General features: G+C 45.9%; 1 protein-coding gene across 1 annotated transcript in view; it reads left to right on the forward strand.

Moving 5' to 3' along the window:
* Positions 1–17,999, forward strand: part of LOC112237317 (suppressor of hairless protein homolog) — a 95,878-nt gene that overhangs the window by 50,837 nt on the left and 27,042 nt on the right. The window contains exon 3 of the mRNA XM_042298469.1: positions 12,081–12,176. Coding sequence (XP_042154403.1) covers positions 12,088–12,176 — 89 coding nt within the window. The 5' untranslated portion in view covers positions 12,081–12,087. The remainder of the gene's footprint in view (positions 1–12,080; positions 12,177–17,999) is intronic.

Raw genomic sequence — 17,999 nt, forward strand, 5'->3', positions numbered from 1 at the left:
TGTGTGTGTGTGTGTGTGTGCCCCTCCCTGTCCTAGCCAGCTGTTGGTTTTTATTTTTTATTTAACCTTTATTTAACTAGGGCAAGTCAGTTAAGAACACATTTTTATTTCCAATGATGGCCTAACCCGGGGGGGGGGTGATTCCACTCTATTCTAGTGTAGCTAGACACTGTGACAGATACACTGGACAGATTCCACTCTGCTCTGCCTTATCTGTAGCCAGGCTTAACTCCACACACGCAGACACATCATTACTGACCCCCACTTTGCCCTTTGTCGCTGTCTATCTGTCTGTCAATCTCTCTGCCGGTGGCACACAAAGCTATACCACTAGTCTGTAGCTTTCTGTTGTATACCACTAGTCTGTAGCTTTCTGTTGTATACCACTAGTCTATAGCTTTCTGTTGTATACCACTAGTCTATAGCTTTCTGTTGTATACCACTAGTCTATAGCTTTCTGTTGTATACCACTAGTCTATAGCTTTCTGTTGTATACCACTAGTCTATAGCTTTCTGTTGTATACCACTAGTCTATAGCTTTCTGTTGTATACCACTAGTCTATAGCTTTCTGTTGTATACCACTAGTCTGTAGCTTTCTGTTGTATACCACTAGTCTGTAGCTTTCTGTTGTATACCACTAGTCTATAGCTTTCTGTTGTATACCACTAGTCTATAGCTTTCTGTTGTATACCACTAGTCTATAGCTTTCTGTTGTATACCACTAGTCTATAGCTTTCTGTTGTATACCGCTAGCCTATAGCTTTCTGTTGTCATTTAGCTTGTCCCCTTTGCTTGGTGTGTCCATGTGACTCTTGCCTTGTTTGAACATCATTTTACGTTTACATTTAGCAGACGCTGTTATTCAGAGCGACTAACCGTAAGTAATGTTAGTGAGTGCATACATTTTCGTTCTGGTCCCCCGTGGGAATCAAACCGACAACCCTGGCATTGCAAGCACTATGCTCTACCAACATGTTTTCATTGCATGTTTAGTTTTTCTGTCCAGTATTGACTTGTGTAGTATTGATCTGTCCGGCATTTTCCTATTCGGTTTTCGTTGTGATGGTGCTGTAGCAACTCTTGTGTGGTTGCATACCTCGCATCTCCTTGCATGTCTCTTTTGTTTGTGTGTTGTGTGTTCTGGTTATCTCTTGTTGCGTGTGTTTTGTTGCATGGCTGTTGTAGTGTGCTGTGCGTGTCGGCTGTGCGTGTGGTGGTGAAATGCCACTTTCAAATCAGTTGACTTGGGTCCAGGTCCTAAGATTATCACTCACCACCTCAGTTCAGTCGTTCAGACACTAACATCTTAGATGGTAGGCAATTAAGGTCACAGTTATGAAAACATAGGACACTAAAGAGGCCTTTCTACTGACTCTGAAAAACACCAAAAGAAAGATGCCCAGTGTCCCTGCTCATCTGCGTGAATGTGCCTTAGACATGCTGCAAGGAGGCATGAGGACTGTAGATGTGGCCCAAAAAAATAAATTGCAATGTCCGTACTGTGAGACGCCTAGGACAGCGCTACAGGGGGACAGGACGGACAACTGATCGTCCTCGCAGTGGCAGACCACGTGTAACAACACCTGCACAGCATCTGTACATCCGGACATCACACCTGCAGGACAGGTACAGGATGGCAACAACAACTTTCTGAGTTACACCAGGAACGGACAATCTCTCCATCAGTGCTCAGACTGTCCGCAATAGACTGAGAGAGGCTGGACTGAGGGCTTATAGGCCTGTTGTAAGGCAGGTCCTCACCAGACTTCACCAGCAACAACGTCGCCTATGGGCACAAACCCACCGTCGTTGGACCAGACAGGACTGGCAAAAAGTGCTCTTCACTGACGAGTCGCGGTTTTGTCTCACCGGTGGTGATGGTCGGATTTGCATTTATCGTTGAAGGAATGAGCGTTTCACCCAGGCCTGTACTCTGGAGCGGGATCGATTTGGAGGTGGAGGGTCTGTCATGGTTTGGGGCGGTGTGTCACAGGATCATCGGACTGAGCTTGTCATTGCAGGCAATCTCAACGCTGTGCGTTACAGGGAAGACATCCTCCTCCCTCATGTGGTACCCTTCCTGCAGGCTCATCCTGACATGACCCTCCAGCATGACAATGCCACCAGACATACTGCTCATTCTGTGCGTGATTTCCTGCAGGAATTTCAGTGTTCTGCCATGGCCAGCAATGAGCCCGGATCTCAATCCAATTGAGCACGTCTGGGATCTGTTGGATCGGAGGGTGAGGGCTAGGCCATTCCCCACCCCCAGAAATGAACGGGGAACTTGCAGGTGCCTTGGTGGAAGAGTGGGTAACATCTCACAGCAGGAACTGGCAAATCTGGTGCAGTCCATGAGGAGGAGATGCACTGCAGTACTTAATGCAGCTGGTGGCCACACCAGATACTGACTGTTACTTTTGATTTGGATCCCCCCTTTGTTCAGGGACACATTTTTCCATTTCTGTTAGTCACGTGTCTGTGGAACTTGTTCAGTTTATGTCTCAGTAGTTCATAGAAATATTTACACGTGTTAATTATGCTGAAAATAAACGCAGTTGACAGTGAGAGGATGTTTCTTAGCCGATAGAAAGTCATTGAATAATAGATTAAACAGATAGTAAACAAAGTGTCTATCCTATATCTGAGATCATGGAATTATATTTTTTTATACATTTTTAACCCCTTTTTTTTAAGGCACAAACTACTTCCATATATACATTACTTCTATTCATATATATATTTTTTAACTGGTACCTGGCTACTTTCAGACGAGTCTTGAGGCTTTTGGTGTCCCTGAGCAAAACAACCGACAGGTGCGTTCGTTAACTATTCAGACCCCTCCCCCTTTTCCACGTTTTTTTACATTACAGCCTTCTTCTAAAATGGATTCAATATATATTATATTTTTTTCTCTCGATCTACACACAATATCGTATAATGACAAACCGAGAACAGGTTTTTAGAAATGTTTACAAATTTATTAAAAACAGATACCTTATTTACATAAGTATTCAGACCCTTTGCTATGAGACTCGATATTGAGCTCTGGTGCATCCTGTTTCCATTGATCATCCTTGAGATGTTTTTACAACTTGATTGGAGTCCACCTGTTGTACATTCAATTGATTGGACATGATTTGGAAAGGCACACACCTGTCTATATAAGGTCCCACAGTAAGCCAATCAGGCCTTTATGGTGGAGTGGCCAGACGGAAGCCACATGACAGCCCACTTAGAGTTTTCCAAAAGTCACCTAAAGAACCCTAAAACCATGAGAAACAAGAATCTCTGCTCTGATGAAACCAAGATTGAACTCTTTGGCTTGAATGCCAAGCGTAACGTCTGGAGGAAACCTGGCACCATCCCTACGGTTAAGCATGTTATGATGCTGTGCAAATGTATTTCAGCAGCAGGGACTGGGAGACCTAGTCAGGATCGAGGGAAAAATCAACGGAGCGAAGTACAGAGAGATCCTTGATGGAAAACTGCTCCAGAGTGCTCAGGACCTCAGACTGGGGAGAAGGTTCACCTTCCAACAGGACAACGACACGAAGCACACAGCCAAGACAACACAGGAGTGGCTTCGGGACAAGTCTCTGAATGTCCTTGAGTGGCCCAGCCAGAGTCCGGAGAGACCTGAAAACAGCTGTGCAGCGACGCTCATCATCCAACCTGACAGAGCTTGAGAAGATCTGCAGAGAAAAATGGGAGAAACTCCCCAAATACAGGTGTGGCAAACTTGAAGCGTCACACGCAGGAAGACTCACTGCCAAATGTGACTCACTGCCAAATGTGCTTCAACAAAATAGAGTAAAGGCTCTGAATACTTATGAGATTTTTGTTTTCTTTTTACAAAATGTGCAAATATTATGGGGTATTGTGTGTAAAATGATTTAATTTTCGATTTTTTTGTTTAAGTGAAAGTTGATCCATTTAGGCCATTCATATGAAATATTGTATTTTATTTAACCTTTATTTATCTAGGCAAGTCAGTTAAAGAACAAATTCTTATTTTCAATGACTGTCTAGGAACAGTGGTTTAACTGCCTTGTTCAGTAGCAGAATGACAGATTTTTTTTTTGTACCTTGTCACCTCGGGGATTCGATCATGCAACCTTTCGGTCACTAGTCCAACGCTCTAACCACGAGGCTACCTGTCGGCTGCAACATAACAAAATGTGGAAAAAGTCCATGGGTCTATATACTTTCTGACTGCACTGTACGTTTGACTGGTCATGGTGTTGGTCTATAGGTTAATTAGAATAATTTAGTGGAATTAAATTGGCACTAGTGTACAGTATATTAGTTATTTATCACACACGTAGTATACAGATACAGAGCCTTTGAGATAAAATCTGTCGAGACAGCAGGAGCGCGTTTTAAAACATACTTCATTGTTTGAAACCTGGATGTTTTAATACCATAGTATGAGGCGTGTCTTACCTTACTTAATAGTAGTATCCTATTAGATGATCAAAATGTGTAAATTACATCGGTCGCATGAAACCGCTTTACCCTTCTGGACAATGCTGTTTTCCCGCCAATTGCATTATGGAAGGAACATTCGAATGTAGTTTACTGCCTTGTGTGCATTGCTGCGCTTATCATGTGATGAAATAATAGTTTTATCAGAATTTTAATTTGATGTATTCCTACTGGTTGTATGAATTTGGGATCTATTGTCCCACAACTAATTTAAAATGTTGCTGGTCAAATGGCCAGCGCCATATTTTCTTAACAGAAACGTGTGTGTGTGTGTGTGAATGCTGGTTGAACTTGGCCTTGTGCAGTCTGGCCCCTCCAGGGGTGTAATAGATTAATGGTGCTGCCTTCACACACACACCACGACAACAACCACATCTTAGCCAACAGTCGTCCTCCAGGACTGTCAGTATGAACTTGTGAACCAAGAAGGTTCTGGAACATGGGACAACAGTCTTACTATAGGACCAATCATTTGTAACCAGGATGGAAATGCATTCATTGTTTTTTGACAAAGATCTGCTTTTGGAATATCCCATTGTTTTTGTGGAGAACAGTCCTGTTACACTCTAATCCTACTTTAACTATCAACTAGTGATGGGGGGGGGGGAATTGAATATTATTTTTGACAATATATTGCAATATTATTTTTTGCACTAGTTTGCTGAACCTCCACCGAAACCTGTATTTTTTTCTCTCCATCTTTTTAAATTATTTCCATGACTGATCAAAACTGGTTTTCTCGTGGCTCTCTCTGGTTCTTGTGCAGCAGACATACGATGAGCAATATGTTTGGAAAATCGAATTGTAATAAAATCACAGTATCAAATCTCAATACATATAGAATCGTGAGAATCTCAATATATATCGTATCTGCAACTAAGTTTTGCGATAATATTGTATCATAAGGTCCCTGGCAATTCCCAGCTCTACAATCAACCAGTGCTTATGAGGTGTAAAAAACAGAGGCGATTTTCTACTCTAGATGCTGCAGCAATCTCTCACTCTTTTCTCTCTTTCTTTCGTTCTTTCTTGGTTAGCTCCGAGGCCATCTCCGCCAGTCAGCTCTGATCCAACAACAAATAGGGTAGTTTACTTCCAGTCATCCACAGGGGCCATATTTGTGAAGTGGCAACAACGCACTGATGTGACTCTTAACCCACGCACTTCCTCAAAAGTCTCATTTTTAGGGTGAAATCTGGAACTTTCATTTCCCCTGCTCCGACAACACAAGGTACTAGCTACAAACACAACGGACCAACGAGAAAAACAAACTACAAAATAGCTTCGCCAATATGACAGCTCAGGTTTTTCTTTTGTTTTTTTCCCCTTCTAGAAGTTGTTACTTAGGCACAGATCCAGGATGAGCCTAGCCACCACATATCCAAATAGTGATCATTAGGCAGGGAAGTGCAAAACTGTCCTCAGACCAGTGTCTAGGGGTCACGTTAATACCACATCGCTTTTCCACCTTAGTCTGATGTCAGCCTCACAACAGGAAGGTCACAATCAGTATCAGCGGTGTCCAATGACACCCTGTGAGCATGACATGACCGTGTTCTGAGCTGAGCGACTGTGTTCCCCTGTAATCAGTCAGGTGTGTGTGTGTGTGTGTGTGTGTGTGCACGCCCAGTGCCATGCCAAAGCAACATGTAGAAATATCAGTGGAGATCACTAGCATCAGATGATTATAGGCACCGCAGGGTGGTGTCCGTCAGATGACTATAGGCACCGCAGAGTGGTGTCCGTCAGATGACTATAGGCACCGCAGAGTGGTGTCCGTCAGATGATTATAGGCACTGCAGAGTGGTGTCCGTCAGATGACTATAGGCACCGCAGAGTGGTGTCCGTCAGATGACTATAGGCACCGCAGAGTGGTGTCCGTCAGATGATTATAGGCACCGCAGAGTGGTGTCCGTCCGTCAGATGACTATAGGCACCGCAGAGTGGTGTCCGTCAGATGATTATAGGCACCGCAGAGTGGTGTCCGTCAGATGATTATAGGCACTGCAGAGTGGTGTCCGTCAGATGACTATAGGCACCGCAGAGTGGTGTCCGTCAGATGACTATAGGCACCGCAGAGTGGTGTCCGTCAGATGACTATAGGCACCGCAGAGTGGTGTCCGTCAGATGATTATAGGCACCGCAGAGTGGTGTCCGTCAGATGACTATAGGCACCGCAGAGTGGTGTCCGTCAGATGACTATAGGCACCGCAGAGTGGTCTGTTTTCTTTCCATCCATCTCGCTCTGGCCTTGGTCTTTCCACTAAGGGTTAGTGAAGTGTAGTAACCTGTGGTTCCCTGCCTCCCTCCTTCTAGCCCTCCCTCTCGTGGTTCAGGGGGCTCCTTGCTTTCCGTAAAATAGGCCTGTCTAGTGTGTGTGTGGACTGGGTGGTATACTGTATTTTACTAGACACCACTATTGATGCACGGACCCGTTTTGGTTTTTACTTGCCCTTCTATAACCAATGTATGGTTTGTTAAAAGTGATATGCCACCCGCACCTGGTCGCTCATGGAGTGAGGTTTTTCGACCACAAGATAATTTGCCAAACATTCTCTTCAGTCTGTGCAGCAGACGCAACAATATGTTGATGACAACGATGCTGTTTCCACTTCTTAATATAAATCCACAAGCGTTCTATAATTACACTATTAGTTTGTATGTCTTACTGTCTGCAAACAGCAAGTATGTTTATTTGATTATTCTCTAGCTAGCTGCATTATTTGGCTAGCTGTCTAGCTAATACAGCCTGATAGCAGTGCTGGTGGAGACCTAAATAAGCATGTTTGTGCAACCGTATCTTCTCAATCCGAGAGAAATAGGGGACGCATGAATATGTTGGCTACATGAAGTAAGAAAACATTTAATGTAGCCAAGGTTTATAGGGTCCCACTCCCCTGGGAAACACTGACCAACACTTTGGTTCCTACCCCTGTCACAATAATGCCTCTTTGGCTTTTTCATTCATTGTCATGTCAAACAACACTGTGTTCAAAGTGCCCAGTATTATATTCTAACTATAGAATTAGAATAATCATTCCCACAATTACCCTGATAATTTCCATGATTCCAACAGTTCACCCAACAGTTCACACAAGTCCACACAAGTCCAATCGCATTTGGGGCTTGTAACCAAAAGTTGCCAGTTCAAATCCCCGAGCTGACAAGGTACAAATCTGTCGTTCTGCCCCTGAACAGGCAGTTAACCCACTGTTTCTAGGCAGTCATTGAAAATAAGAATTTGTTCTTAACTGACTTGCCTAGTTAAATAAAGGTAAAATAAAAATAAAGGTTAAAAGGTATGCAATATCGCCTTTTGGTTGAAGTACAATTGAACAGTATAAAACAATCGGAATGCAGAGAGCCCCATTTAAAAACACTTCAAATGTATGTGTTGACCCTAAGGTCAAGCACTACTCCTAGAACTGGTATTATTCAAAAACCACAAATACCGCCAAATTGCATCATCCCGCCAAATAGCATCATCCCGCTAAATAGCATCATCCCGCCAAATACCGCCAAATAGCATCATACCGCCAAATACCGCCATCCCGCCAAATAGCATCATCCCGCCAAATACCGCCATCCTGCCAAATAGCATCATATCGCCAAATAGCATCATATCCCAAATAGCATCATCCCGCCAAATAGCATCATCCCGCCAAATAGCTAGCATCATCCCGCCAAATAGCTAGCATCATCCCGCCAAATATCGCCATCCCGCCAAATAGCATCATCCCGCCAAATACCGCCACCCCGCCAAATAGCGTCATCCCGCCAAATAGCTAGCATCATCCCGCCAAATAGCTAGCATCATCCCGCCAAATAGCTAGCATCATCCCGCCAAATAGCTAGCATCATCCCGCCAAATAGCTAGCATCATCCCGCCAAATAGCTAGCATCATGCCGCCAAATAGAATCATGCCGCCAAATAGCATCATGCCGCCGAATACCATCATCCCGCCAAATAGCATCATACCGTCAAATAGCATCATCCTGTCAACAACAAAAAATGTAGTGCTATGATATTTTGGCCATATCTCCCAGCCCTAATGTATGTGTATGACTCCCTTTCTGTGTCTCTGGACGTGTCAAGGTGACACTGACATCTGTGCAAATGGGCCATTGTGTCTGCTCAGGGTCAAATCAAATCAAATCAAATTTTATTTGTCACATACACATGGTTAGCAGATGTTAATGCGAGTGTAGCGAAATGCTTGTGCTTCTAGTTCCGACAATGCAGTAATAACGAACAAGTAATCTAACTAACAATTCCCAAAAAAACTACTGTCTTATACACAGTGTAAGGGGATAAAGAATATGTACATAAGGATATATGAATGAGTGATGGTACAGAGCAGCATAGGCAAGATACAGTAGATGATATCGAGTACAGTATATACATATGAGATAAGTATGTAAACCAAGTGGCATAGTTAAAGTGGCTAGTGATATATTTACATCATTTCCCATCAATTCCCATGATTAAAGTGGCTGGAGTAGAGTCAGTGTCATTGACAGTGTGTTGGCAGTAGCCACTCAATGTTAGTGGTGGCTGTTTAACAGTCTGATGGCCTTGAGATAGAAGCTGTTTTTCAGTCTCTCGGTCCCAGCTTTGATGCACCTGTACTGACCTCGCCTTCTGGATGGCAGCGGGGTGAACAGGCAGTGGCTCGGGTGGTTGATGTCCTTGATGATCTTTATGGCCTTCCTGTAGCATCGGGTGGTGTAGGTGTCCTGGAGGGCAGGTAGTTTGTCCCCGGTGATGCGTTGTGCAGACCTCACTACCCTCTGGAGAGCCTTACGGTTGAGGGCGGTGCAGTTGCCATTCCAGGCGGTGATACAGCCCGCCAGGATGCTCTCGATTGTGCATCTGTAGAAGTTTGTGAGTGCTTTTGGTGACAAGCCGAATTTCTTCAGCCTCCTGAGGTTGAAGAGGCGCTGCTGCGCCTTCCTCACGATGCTGTCTGTGTGAGTGGACCAATTCAGTTTGTCTGTGATGTGTATGCCGAGGAACTTAAAACTTGCTACCCTCTCCACTACTGTTCCATCGATGTGGATGGGGGGGTGTTCCCTCTGCTGTTTCCTGAAGTCCACAATCATCTCCTTAGTTTTGTTGACGTTGAGTGTGAGGTTATTTTCCTGACACCACACTCCGAGGGCCCTCACCTCCTCCCTGTAGGCCGTCTCGTCGTTGTTGGTAATCAAGCCTACCACTGTTGTGTCGTCCGCAAGGGTGACCCTTGACCCCTGCTAGTCTGAAGATCTGTAGCTGTGTGCTTCTCAACGAGTACACGCACAGTAAGCAGGTGTCTATCCAACATTTTTTATGCCAGAAAAGAACGTTGGATAATTCGGCCTGATGGAAACAGCACATTTTTCGGTCAAATTTCCAAATGTAGATAAAATAAAAAATACACTAGACAAGGTGGGATCTTTTTGTGCCGGTAAAATGAATTATGTGAGAAATGGTGGTGGAAACGTTTTTATGCGCAGACATTGACATAATAACCATCAAATCAAAGTAAACTTAGCCACACGACGACATGGTGTTCCGTTCTCCCGCTACGACTCGGAACAGTTTATTATCATGAACTTCACAGGGTGGTGAAATTGCAAAGTGATGAGCTTGATGCTCTTTTACAATAAATATCGAGGGTCTCATTCTGGTGACACGATGATCGACGCTTGGCTTCCCTTTGACAAATAGAAATCCTGCTCTTTTGTCCATTATGTAGACTATACCCTTCCCTGTAGCTGGTAGCTGTTGGCTAGAGCACTGTTGCTAAGAGCGGAGTGGCCACATTCGCTCTATAACGCAACATTTGTTGTGCCGAAACCGTAAGTAGAGTTGAAAATGCGATGGAAACCCATTTATGTTTTTGCTGAGGTGACAGAAGTCATTGGAGCACGGGCCTTTGCAATATTTTAACACGAGATGTGGATTGTTTGGTGGTGAGCGCAGGGCTTTGGTGGTGAGCTCAGGGCTTTGGTGGTGAGCGCAGGGCTTTGGTGGTGAGCTCAGGGCTTTGGTGGTGAGCGCAGGGCTTTGGTGGTGAGCTCAGGGCTTTGGTGGTGAGCTCAGGGCTTTGGTGGTGAGCTCAGGGCTTTGGTGGTGAGCTCAGGGCTTTGGTGGTGAGCTCAGGGCTTTGGTGGTGAGCTCAGGGCTTTGGTGGTGAGCTCAGGGATTTGGTGGTGAGCGCAGGGATTTGGTGGTGAGCGCAGGGATTTGGTGGTGAGCGCAGGGCTTTGGTGGTGAGCGCAGGGCTTTGGTGGTGAGCGCAGGGCTTTGGTGGTGAGCGCAGGGCTTTGGTGGTGAGCGCAGGGCTTTGGTGGTGAGCTCAGGGCTTTGGTGGTGAGCGCAGGGCTTTGGTGGTGAGCGCAGGGCTTTGGTGGTGAGCGCAGGGCTTTGGTGGTGAGCGCAGGGCTTTGGTGGTGAGCTCAGGGCTTTGGAGTTTTCTTTTTCCTCTCCTTTCAGTCAACCCAGCTGGAGAGAACATAGGTTTTGGCACCGAACTGTGTGTGTCCATGTGTCTGTGTGTGAGCGGTTTGTGTGTGCAGAGTGTGTGTGTGTGTAAGCAACACAACCTTCAGCACACCAGAGAATTGGCTAATCAAACTGGAACTTGTCAAAATGTTCCCGTCTCTCCATGTTTCAAATGTTAGTCTTAGTGACCCTGAATTTTCACGTTCCTGTTTTTTGGTTTTATCTATACTGATCAAAAATATAAATGTAAAGTGTTAGTCCCATGTTTCATAAGCTGAAATAAAAGATCCTAGAAATTTTCCATACACACATAGCTTATTTCTCTCAAATTTTCTGTGAATTTTTTTCTTTTTCTTCCATCGCTGTTTGTGACAGGTGTGGCATATCAAGAAGCTGATTAAACAGTATGATCATTACACAGCTGCACCTTGTGCTGGGGACAATAAAAGGCCATTCTGAAATGTGCAGTTTTGTCACACAACGCAATGGCACAGATGTCTCAAGTGTGCAATTAGCCGGATGACTGCAGGAATGTCCGCCATAGCTGTTGCCAGAGAATTGAATGTTAGTTTCTCTATCATAAGCCGTCTCCAACATCGCTTTAAAGAATTTGGCAGTATGTCCAACCAGCCTCACAACCGCAGACCACGTGTAACCAAACAAGCCCAGGACCTCCACATCCGGCTTCTTCACCTGCGGGATCGCCTGAGACCAGCCACCCGGACAGCTGATGAAACTAAGGAGTAATAAAGCCCTTTTGTGGGGAAAACTAATTCTGATTGGGTGGGCCTGGCTCCCAGTGGGTGGGCCTATGCCCTCCCAAGCCCACCCATGGCTGCACCCCTGCCCAATCGTGAAATCCATAGATTAGGTCCTAATTTATTTATTTAAATTGAGTGATTTCTTTATATGAACTGTAACTCAGGAAAGTCGTTGAAATTGTTGCATGTTGCTTCTATATTTTTGATCAGTATACTTTAACTCTGTCACTTCTGTCATGTATAACTTGTTTATTTCAATGGATGGATAACAAACCTCTCTCTCATCTCTCCCTCTTTCCATCCCTCTTTTTCTAACTTCTCCCCTCTCTTCCCTTCTTCACAGAGAAGCGATGAGGAATTACCTGAAGGAGCGAGGAGACCAAACTGTCCTGATCCTGCATGCAAAGGTTGCCCAGAAATCTTATGGCAATGAAAAAAGGTAATCAACCACCACCTATCCTACACACCACTTACCCTACACACCACTTACCCTACACACCACCTACCCTACACACCACCTACCCTACACACCACTTATAACCACCTCAACCACCACCTATCCTACACACCACCCCTACACACCACTTACCTACACACCACTTACCCTACACACCACTTATCCTACCCCACTACACACCACCTACACCCACTACACACCACCTACACACCACTTATCCTACACACACCTACCCTACACACCACCTACCCTACACACCACCTACCCTACACACCACCTACCCTACACACCACTTATCCTACACACCACTTATCCTACACACCACTTATCCTACACACCACTTATCCTACACACCACTTATCTTACACACCACTTATCCTACACACCACTTACCCTACACACCACTTACCCTAAGCACAACTTTCCACACTCTCCATACTTCCCACAGCCCCTACCTGGTGTAGTACCTCGCACAGCCCCTACCTGGTGTAGTACCTCGCACAGTCCCTACATGGTGTAGTACCTCCCACAGCTTCTACCTGGTCTAGTACCTCCCACAGCTTCTACCTGGTCTAGTACCTCCCACAGCTTCTACCTGGTCTAGTACCTCCCACAGCTCCTACCTGGTCTAGTACCTCCCCTGGTCTACAGCTCCTACCTGGTCTAGTACCTCCCACAGCTCCTACCTGGTCTAGTACCTCCCACAGCTCCTACCTGGTCTAGTACCTCCTCCCACAGCTCCTACCTGGTCTCCCAGTACCTCCCTCCCACAGCTCCTACCTGGTCTAGTACCTCCCACAGCTCCTACCTGGTCTAGTACCTCCCACAGCTCCTACCTGGTCTAGCTCCTACCTGGTCCCTCCCACAGCTCCTACCTGGTCTAGCTCCCACAGCTCCTACCTGGTCTAGTACCTCCCACAGCTCCTACCTGGTCTAGTACCTCCCACAGCTCCTACCTGGTCTAGTACCTCCCCTACCTGGTCTAGTACCTCCCCTACCTGGTCTAGTACCTCCCACAGCTCCTACCTGGTGTAGTACCTCCCACAGCTCCTACCTGGTGTAGTACCTCCCACAGCTCCTACCTGGTGTAGTACCTCCCACAGCCTCTACCTGGTGTTGTACCCCTATTTCTGTACTTTGCTCCGCTCACCTTTCCCTCGATCCTGACTAGTCTCCCAGTCCCAGCCTCTGAAATACATCCCCACTGCATGATGCTGCCATCACCATACCTGTTGTAGCTAACACAATCCCAACCCAAAAAAGGCACGTTGAAGAGTTCCCTGTTTCATTATAAGTCAATAGGTCAAGGGTTAATAGTATGGACTAAAGAGGTCGAAAAAAAGATAAATCACATTCCGTTGTGTCTGTGTGTAACGTAGGTGTTTTGGCCCCTCCGGCTTTCCATCTCCTACTGCGTCCAGACCGGGTTAAGCGGTTAAGTTCTCTGCAGGGCACATCCAGGAGGTTAAAGGGTAGATGGCAGGGGAATGGTAGGGTTTCAGGGTTGGGGAGCACACTGTGGTAGGTAGGGGGTTATGACTGAGTAGAAGTGGGTAGACTGTTTCCTAGTTGCTGTACTAATGTTAGGTTAGAATGGTGTATGGGGGTGTGTGTAGGGAGTTAATGAGCTGTTCTGAATATGGTCATCCAGTTGTAGGGAATTAGACAGAATGAAGCCTTGCTCTCGCTCTCTCTCGCGCTCATGTACACGGTGCCTTAGGAAAGTGTTCAGACCCCTGGACTTTTCCCACATCTTGTTTGAATTGTTTATTTCCCCCGTCATCAATCTACACACAATACCCCATAATGACAAAGTAAAAACAGGTTTTTAGAAATGTTTGCTAATTTTATAGAAATTGTAAATATTATATTTATGTAAGTATTGAGACACTTTACTCTTTGTTGAAGCACCTTTGGCAGCGATTACAGCCTTGAGTCTTCTTGGGCATGATGCTACAAGCTTGGCACACCTGTATTTGGTGAGTTTCTCCCATTTTTCTCTGCAGATCCTCTCAAACTCTGTCAGGTTGGATGGGGAGCGTTGCTGCATCGCTATTTTCAGGTCTCTTCAGAGATGTTTGATCAGGTTTAAGTCCGGTCTCTGGCTGGGCCACTCAAGGACATTCAGAGACTTGTCCCGAAGCCACTCCTGCATTGTCTTGGCTGTGTGCTTGGGTTCGTTGTCCTGTTGGAAGGTGAACCTTCGCCCTACTCTGAGGTCCTGAGCCCTACTCTGAGGTCCTGAGGTCTCTGGGGCAGGTTTCCATCAAGGAGCTCTCTGTTCTTCGCTTCGTTCATCTTTCCCTCGATCTTGACTAGTCTCCCAGTCCCTGCCGCTGAAAAACATCCTCACAGCATGATGCTGCCACCACCATGCTTCACTGTAGGGGTGGTGTCAGGTTTCTTCCAGACATGATGCTGCCACCACCATGCTTCACTGTATGGATGGTGTCAGATTTCTTCCAGACATGATGCTGCCACCACCATGCTTCACCGTAGGGATGGTGTCAGGTTTCTTCCAGACATGATGCTTGGCATTCAGGTCAAAGATTTCAATCTCGGTTTCATCAGACCAGAGAATCTTGTTTATTATGGTCTGATTCTTTGGGGACCTTTTGGCAAACTCCAAGATGGCTGTTATGTCATAAAGGCCTGTTTGGTAGAGTGCTGCAGAGATGGTTGTCCTTCTGGAAGGTTCTCCCATCTCCACAGAGGAACTCAAGAGCTCTGTCAGAGTGAATATCGGGTTCTTGGTCACCTCCCTGACCAATTCCCTTCTCCCTCGAATGCTCATTTTGTCCGGGCGTCCAGCTCTAGGAAGAGTCTTGGTGGTTCCAAACTTCTTCCATTTAAGAATGATGGTGCAGAAAAGTTTTGGTACTCTTCCCCAGATCTGTGCCTCGACACAATCCTGTCTCTGAGCTCTACGGACAATTTCTTCAAACTTATGGCTTTGTTTTTGCTCTGACATGAACTGTCAACTGTGGGACCTTATATAGACTTCTGTGTTTCTTTCCAAATCATGTCTAATCAATTGAATTTAACACTGGTGGAAAGGAAGATCAATGGAAACAGGATGCACCTGATCTCAATTTCGAGTCTCATAGCAAAGAGTCTGAATACTTATGTAATAAGGTATCTGTTTTTTATTTTTAATACATTTGCAAACATTTCTAAAAACCTGTTTTTCGCTTTGTCATAATGGGGTATTGTGTGTAGATTGCGGAGGATTGAAAAAACATTTTTTTTTAGAAGAAGGCTGTAACGTAACAAAATGTGGAACAAGTCAGAGTTCTGAATACCTTCAGAAGGCACTCTCCCTTTTTCTTTCTCCCTCTCCTCTTCCTCTTGGCTGGGTCTGATCATTGGAGCCCTGCCTGCCATCACACCAGAACTATGTCTTAGTAAATCAGCAGCATCACACCAGAACTATGTCTTAGTAAATCAGCAGCATCACACCAGAACTATGGCTTAGTAAATCAGCAGCATCACACCAGAACTATGTCTTAGTAAATCAGCAGCCCTCAGCCGACACTGTGACACCTCTGAGTTTTGGAGCACGAGAGAGGAGGAGCAGCATTGTGTGTGACTGCGTGTGTGTGTGTGACTGCGTGTGTGTGTGTGACTCCGTGTGTGTGTGACTGCGTGTGTGTGACTGCGCGTGTCAGTATGTGTTTGTTAAATAGCTGAATTCCTCTACTCTCCTCTGTCCTCTCTGGTTAAAGTCACACTGACCAGGACAGAAGATGTGAGCGGGGCCTGTTTTGGGGGTAATGGTGAGGGGGGTCCGGTTTTGGCGGCAGACCCTTTTGTAGCAATGCACCCTGGGACACATCAAGCTTCAAGTCATTCAAGTTTTCATAGTTGGTCATAAAGCCCCCAAAAACAGAACATTCATATACGTTCCTCTTATTTGACACTTATTCACTCACAATTGAGTCATTCACTATTCGACCGGGATTAGTTTTACTAGGGGAAGTTGGGTAATGTCATTATGTGCACGAACACAAAACACCACATATGTATATATTTTTTGTCCCGTCTGAGTCTGCATGGTGGTCGTTTTTACATGGCCAGGGGTGTTCCGGACAGAATAACTGTTTGTTTTTTTACAAACTCCCAAGTTCCTCTGACAAAGCTAGTCCCGTGCATAACGAAATCCCCTGTGTTATTCAGAGAATCACGTAGTTTGACAGGTGCTTTGTGCAGTTTGAGAAAGAGAAGAAGCAGCGCTACGCATATATTCAGGCCCCGAGTGGCGCAGCGGTCTGACACTGCATCTCAGTGCTAGAGGCGTCACTTCAGACCCTGGTTCAATTCCAGGCTGTATCACAGCGGTCTAAGAAACTGCGTCTCCGTGCTTGAGGCGTCAGTCACTACAGACCCTGGTTCAATTCCAGGCTGTATCACAGCGGTCTAAGACACTGCGTCTCCGTGCTTGAGGCGTCAGTCACTTCAGACCCTGGTTCAATTCCAGGCTGTATCACAGCGGTCTAAGACACTGCATCTCCGTGCTAGAGGCGTCACTACAGACCCTGGTTCAATTCCAGGCTGTATCACAGCGGTCTAAGACACTGCATCTCCGTGCTAGAGGCGTCACTACAGACCCTGGTTCAATTCCAGGCTGTATCACAGCGGTCTAAGAAACTGCGTCTCCGTGCTTGAGGCGTCAGTCACTACAGACCCTGGTTCAATTCCAGGCTGTATCACAGCGGTTTTAGACACTGCATCTCAGTGCTAGAGGCGTCACTACAGACCCTGGTTCAATTCCAGGCTGTATCACAGCGGTCTAAGAAACTGCGTCTCCGTGCTAGAGGCGTCAGTCACTACAGACCCTGGTTCAATTCCAGGCTGTATCACAGCGGTCTAAGACACTGCATCTCCGTGCTAGAGGCGTCAGTCACTCCAGACCCTGGTTCAATTCCAGGCTGTATCACAGCGGTCTAAGACACTGCATCTCCGTGCTAGAGGCGTCACTACAGACCCTGGTTCAATTCCAGGCTGTATCACAGCAGTCTAAGACACTGCATCTCCGTGCTAGAGGCGTCACTACAGACCCTGGTTCAATTCCAGGCTGTATCACAGCGGTCTAAGAAACTGCGTCTCCGTGCTTGAGGCGTCAGTCACTACAGACCCTGGTTCAATTCCAGGCTGTATCACAGCGGTTTTAGACACTGCATCTCAGTGCTAGAGGCGTCACTACAGACCCTGGTTCAATTCCAGGCTGTATCACAGCGGTCTAAGAAACTGCGTCTCCGTGCTAGAGGCGTCAGTCACTACAGACCCTGGTTCAATTCCAGGCTGTATCACAGCGGTCTAAGACACTGCATCTCCGTGCTAGAGGCGTCACTACAGACCTGGGATCGGGTCCCATAGGGCGGCGCACAATTGGCCGGGTTAGGGTTTGGCCGGTGTAGGCCGTCATTGTAAAAAAAATAATTTGTTCTCAACTGACTTGCCTAGTTAAATAAAAGTTAAAAATAATAAAAAATACAATATTTCATATGAATGGCTAAATGGAGAAACTTTCACAATGAACAGTTTTTTGTTTACAGGCTTCGTTTTGTGCCAATTAATAGATATGGAACATCGCCAAATGAGTCAGTTTGATTAAATGTTGTACAGAAACGTTTTGCTCCTAGGTCTGTTTAATGAAACTCTGTTAATATAGGTAGTAGATGGCACATCAGGGCATCCCCAGTTCCCCACTGAGCTAATCTTTGTAGAAATGGCTTTCTCATTACGCATCTCTGGCACGGTGCGTTGTTCAGCAGCTCTCATCAGCAGGATGGGAGGGGGGGGCTT

This window comes from Oncorhynchus tshawytscha, linkage group LG15 (genome assembly GCF_018296145.1).
Source record: "Oncorhynchus tshawytscha isolate Ot180627B linkage group LG15, Otsh_v2.0, whole genome shotgun sequence".
In the NCBI taxonomy this organism is placed as follows: domain Eukaryota; kingdom Metazoa; phylum Chordata; class Actinopteri; order Salmoniformes; family Salmonidae; genus Oncorhynchus; species Oncorhynchus tshawytscha.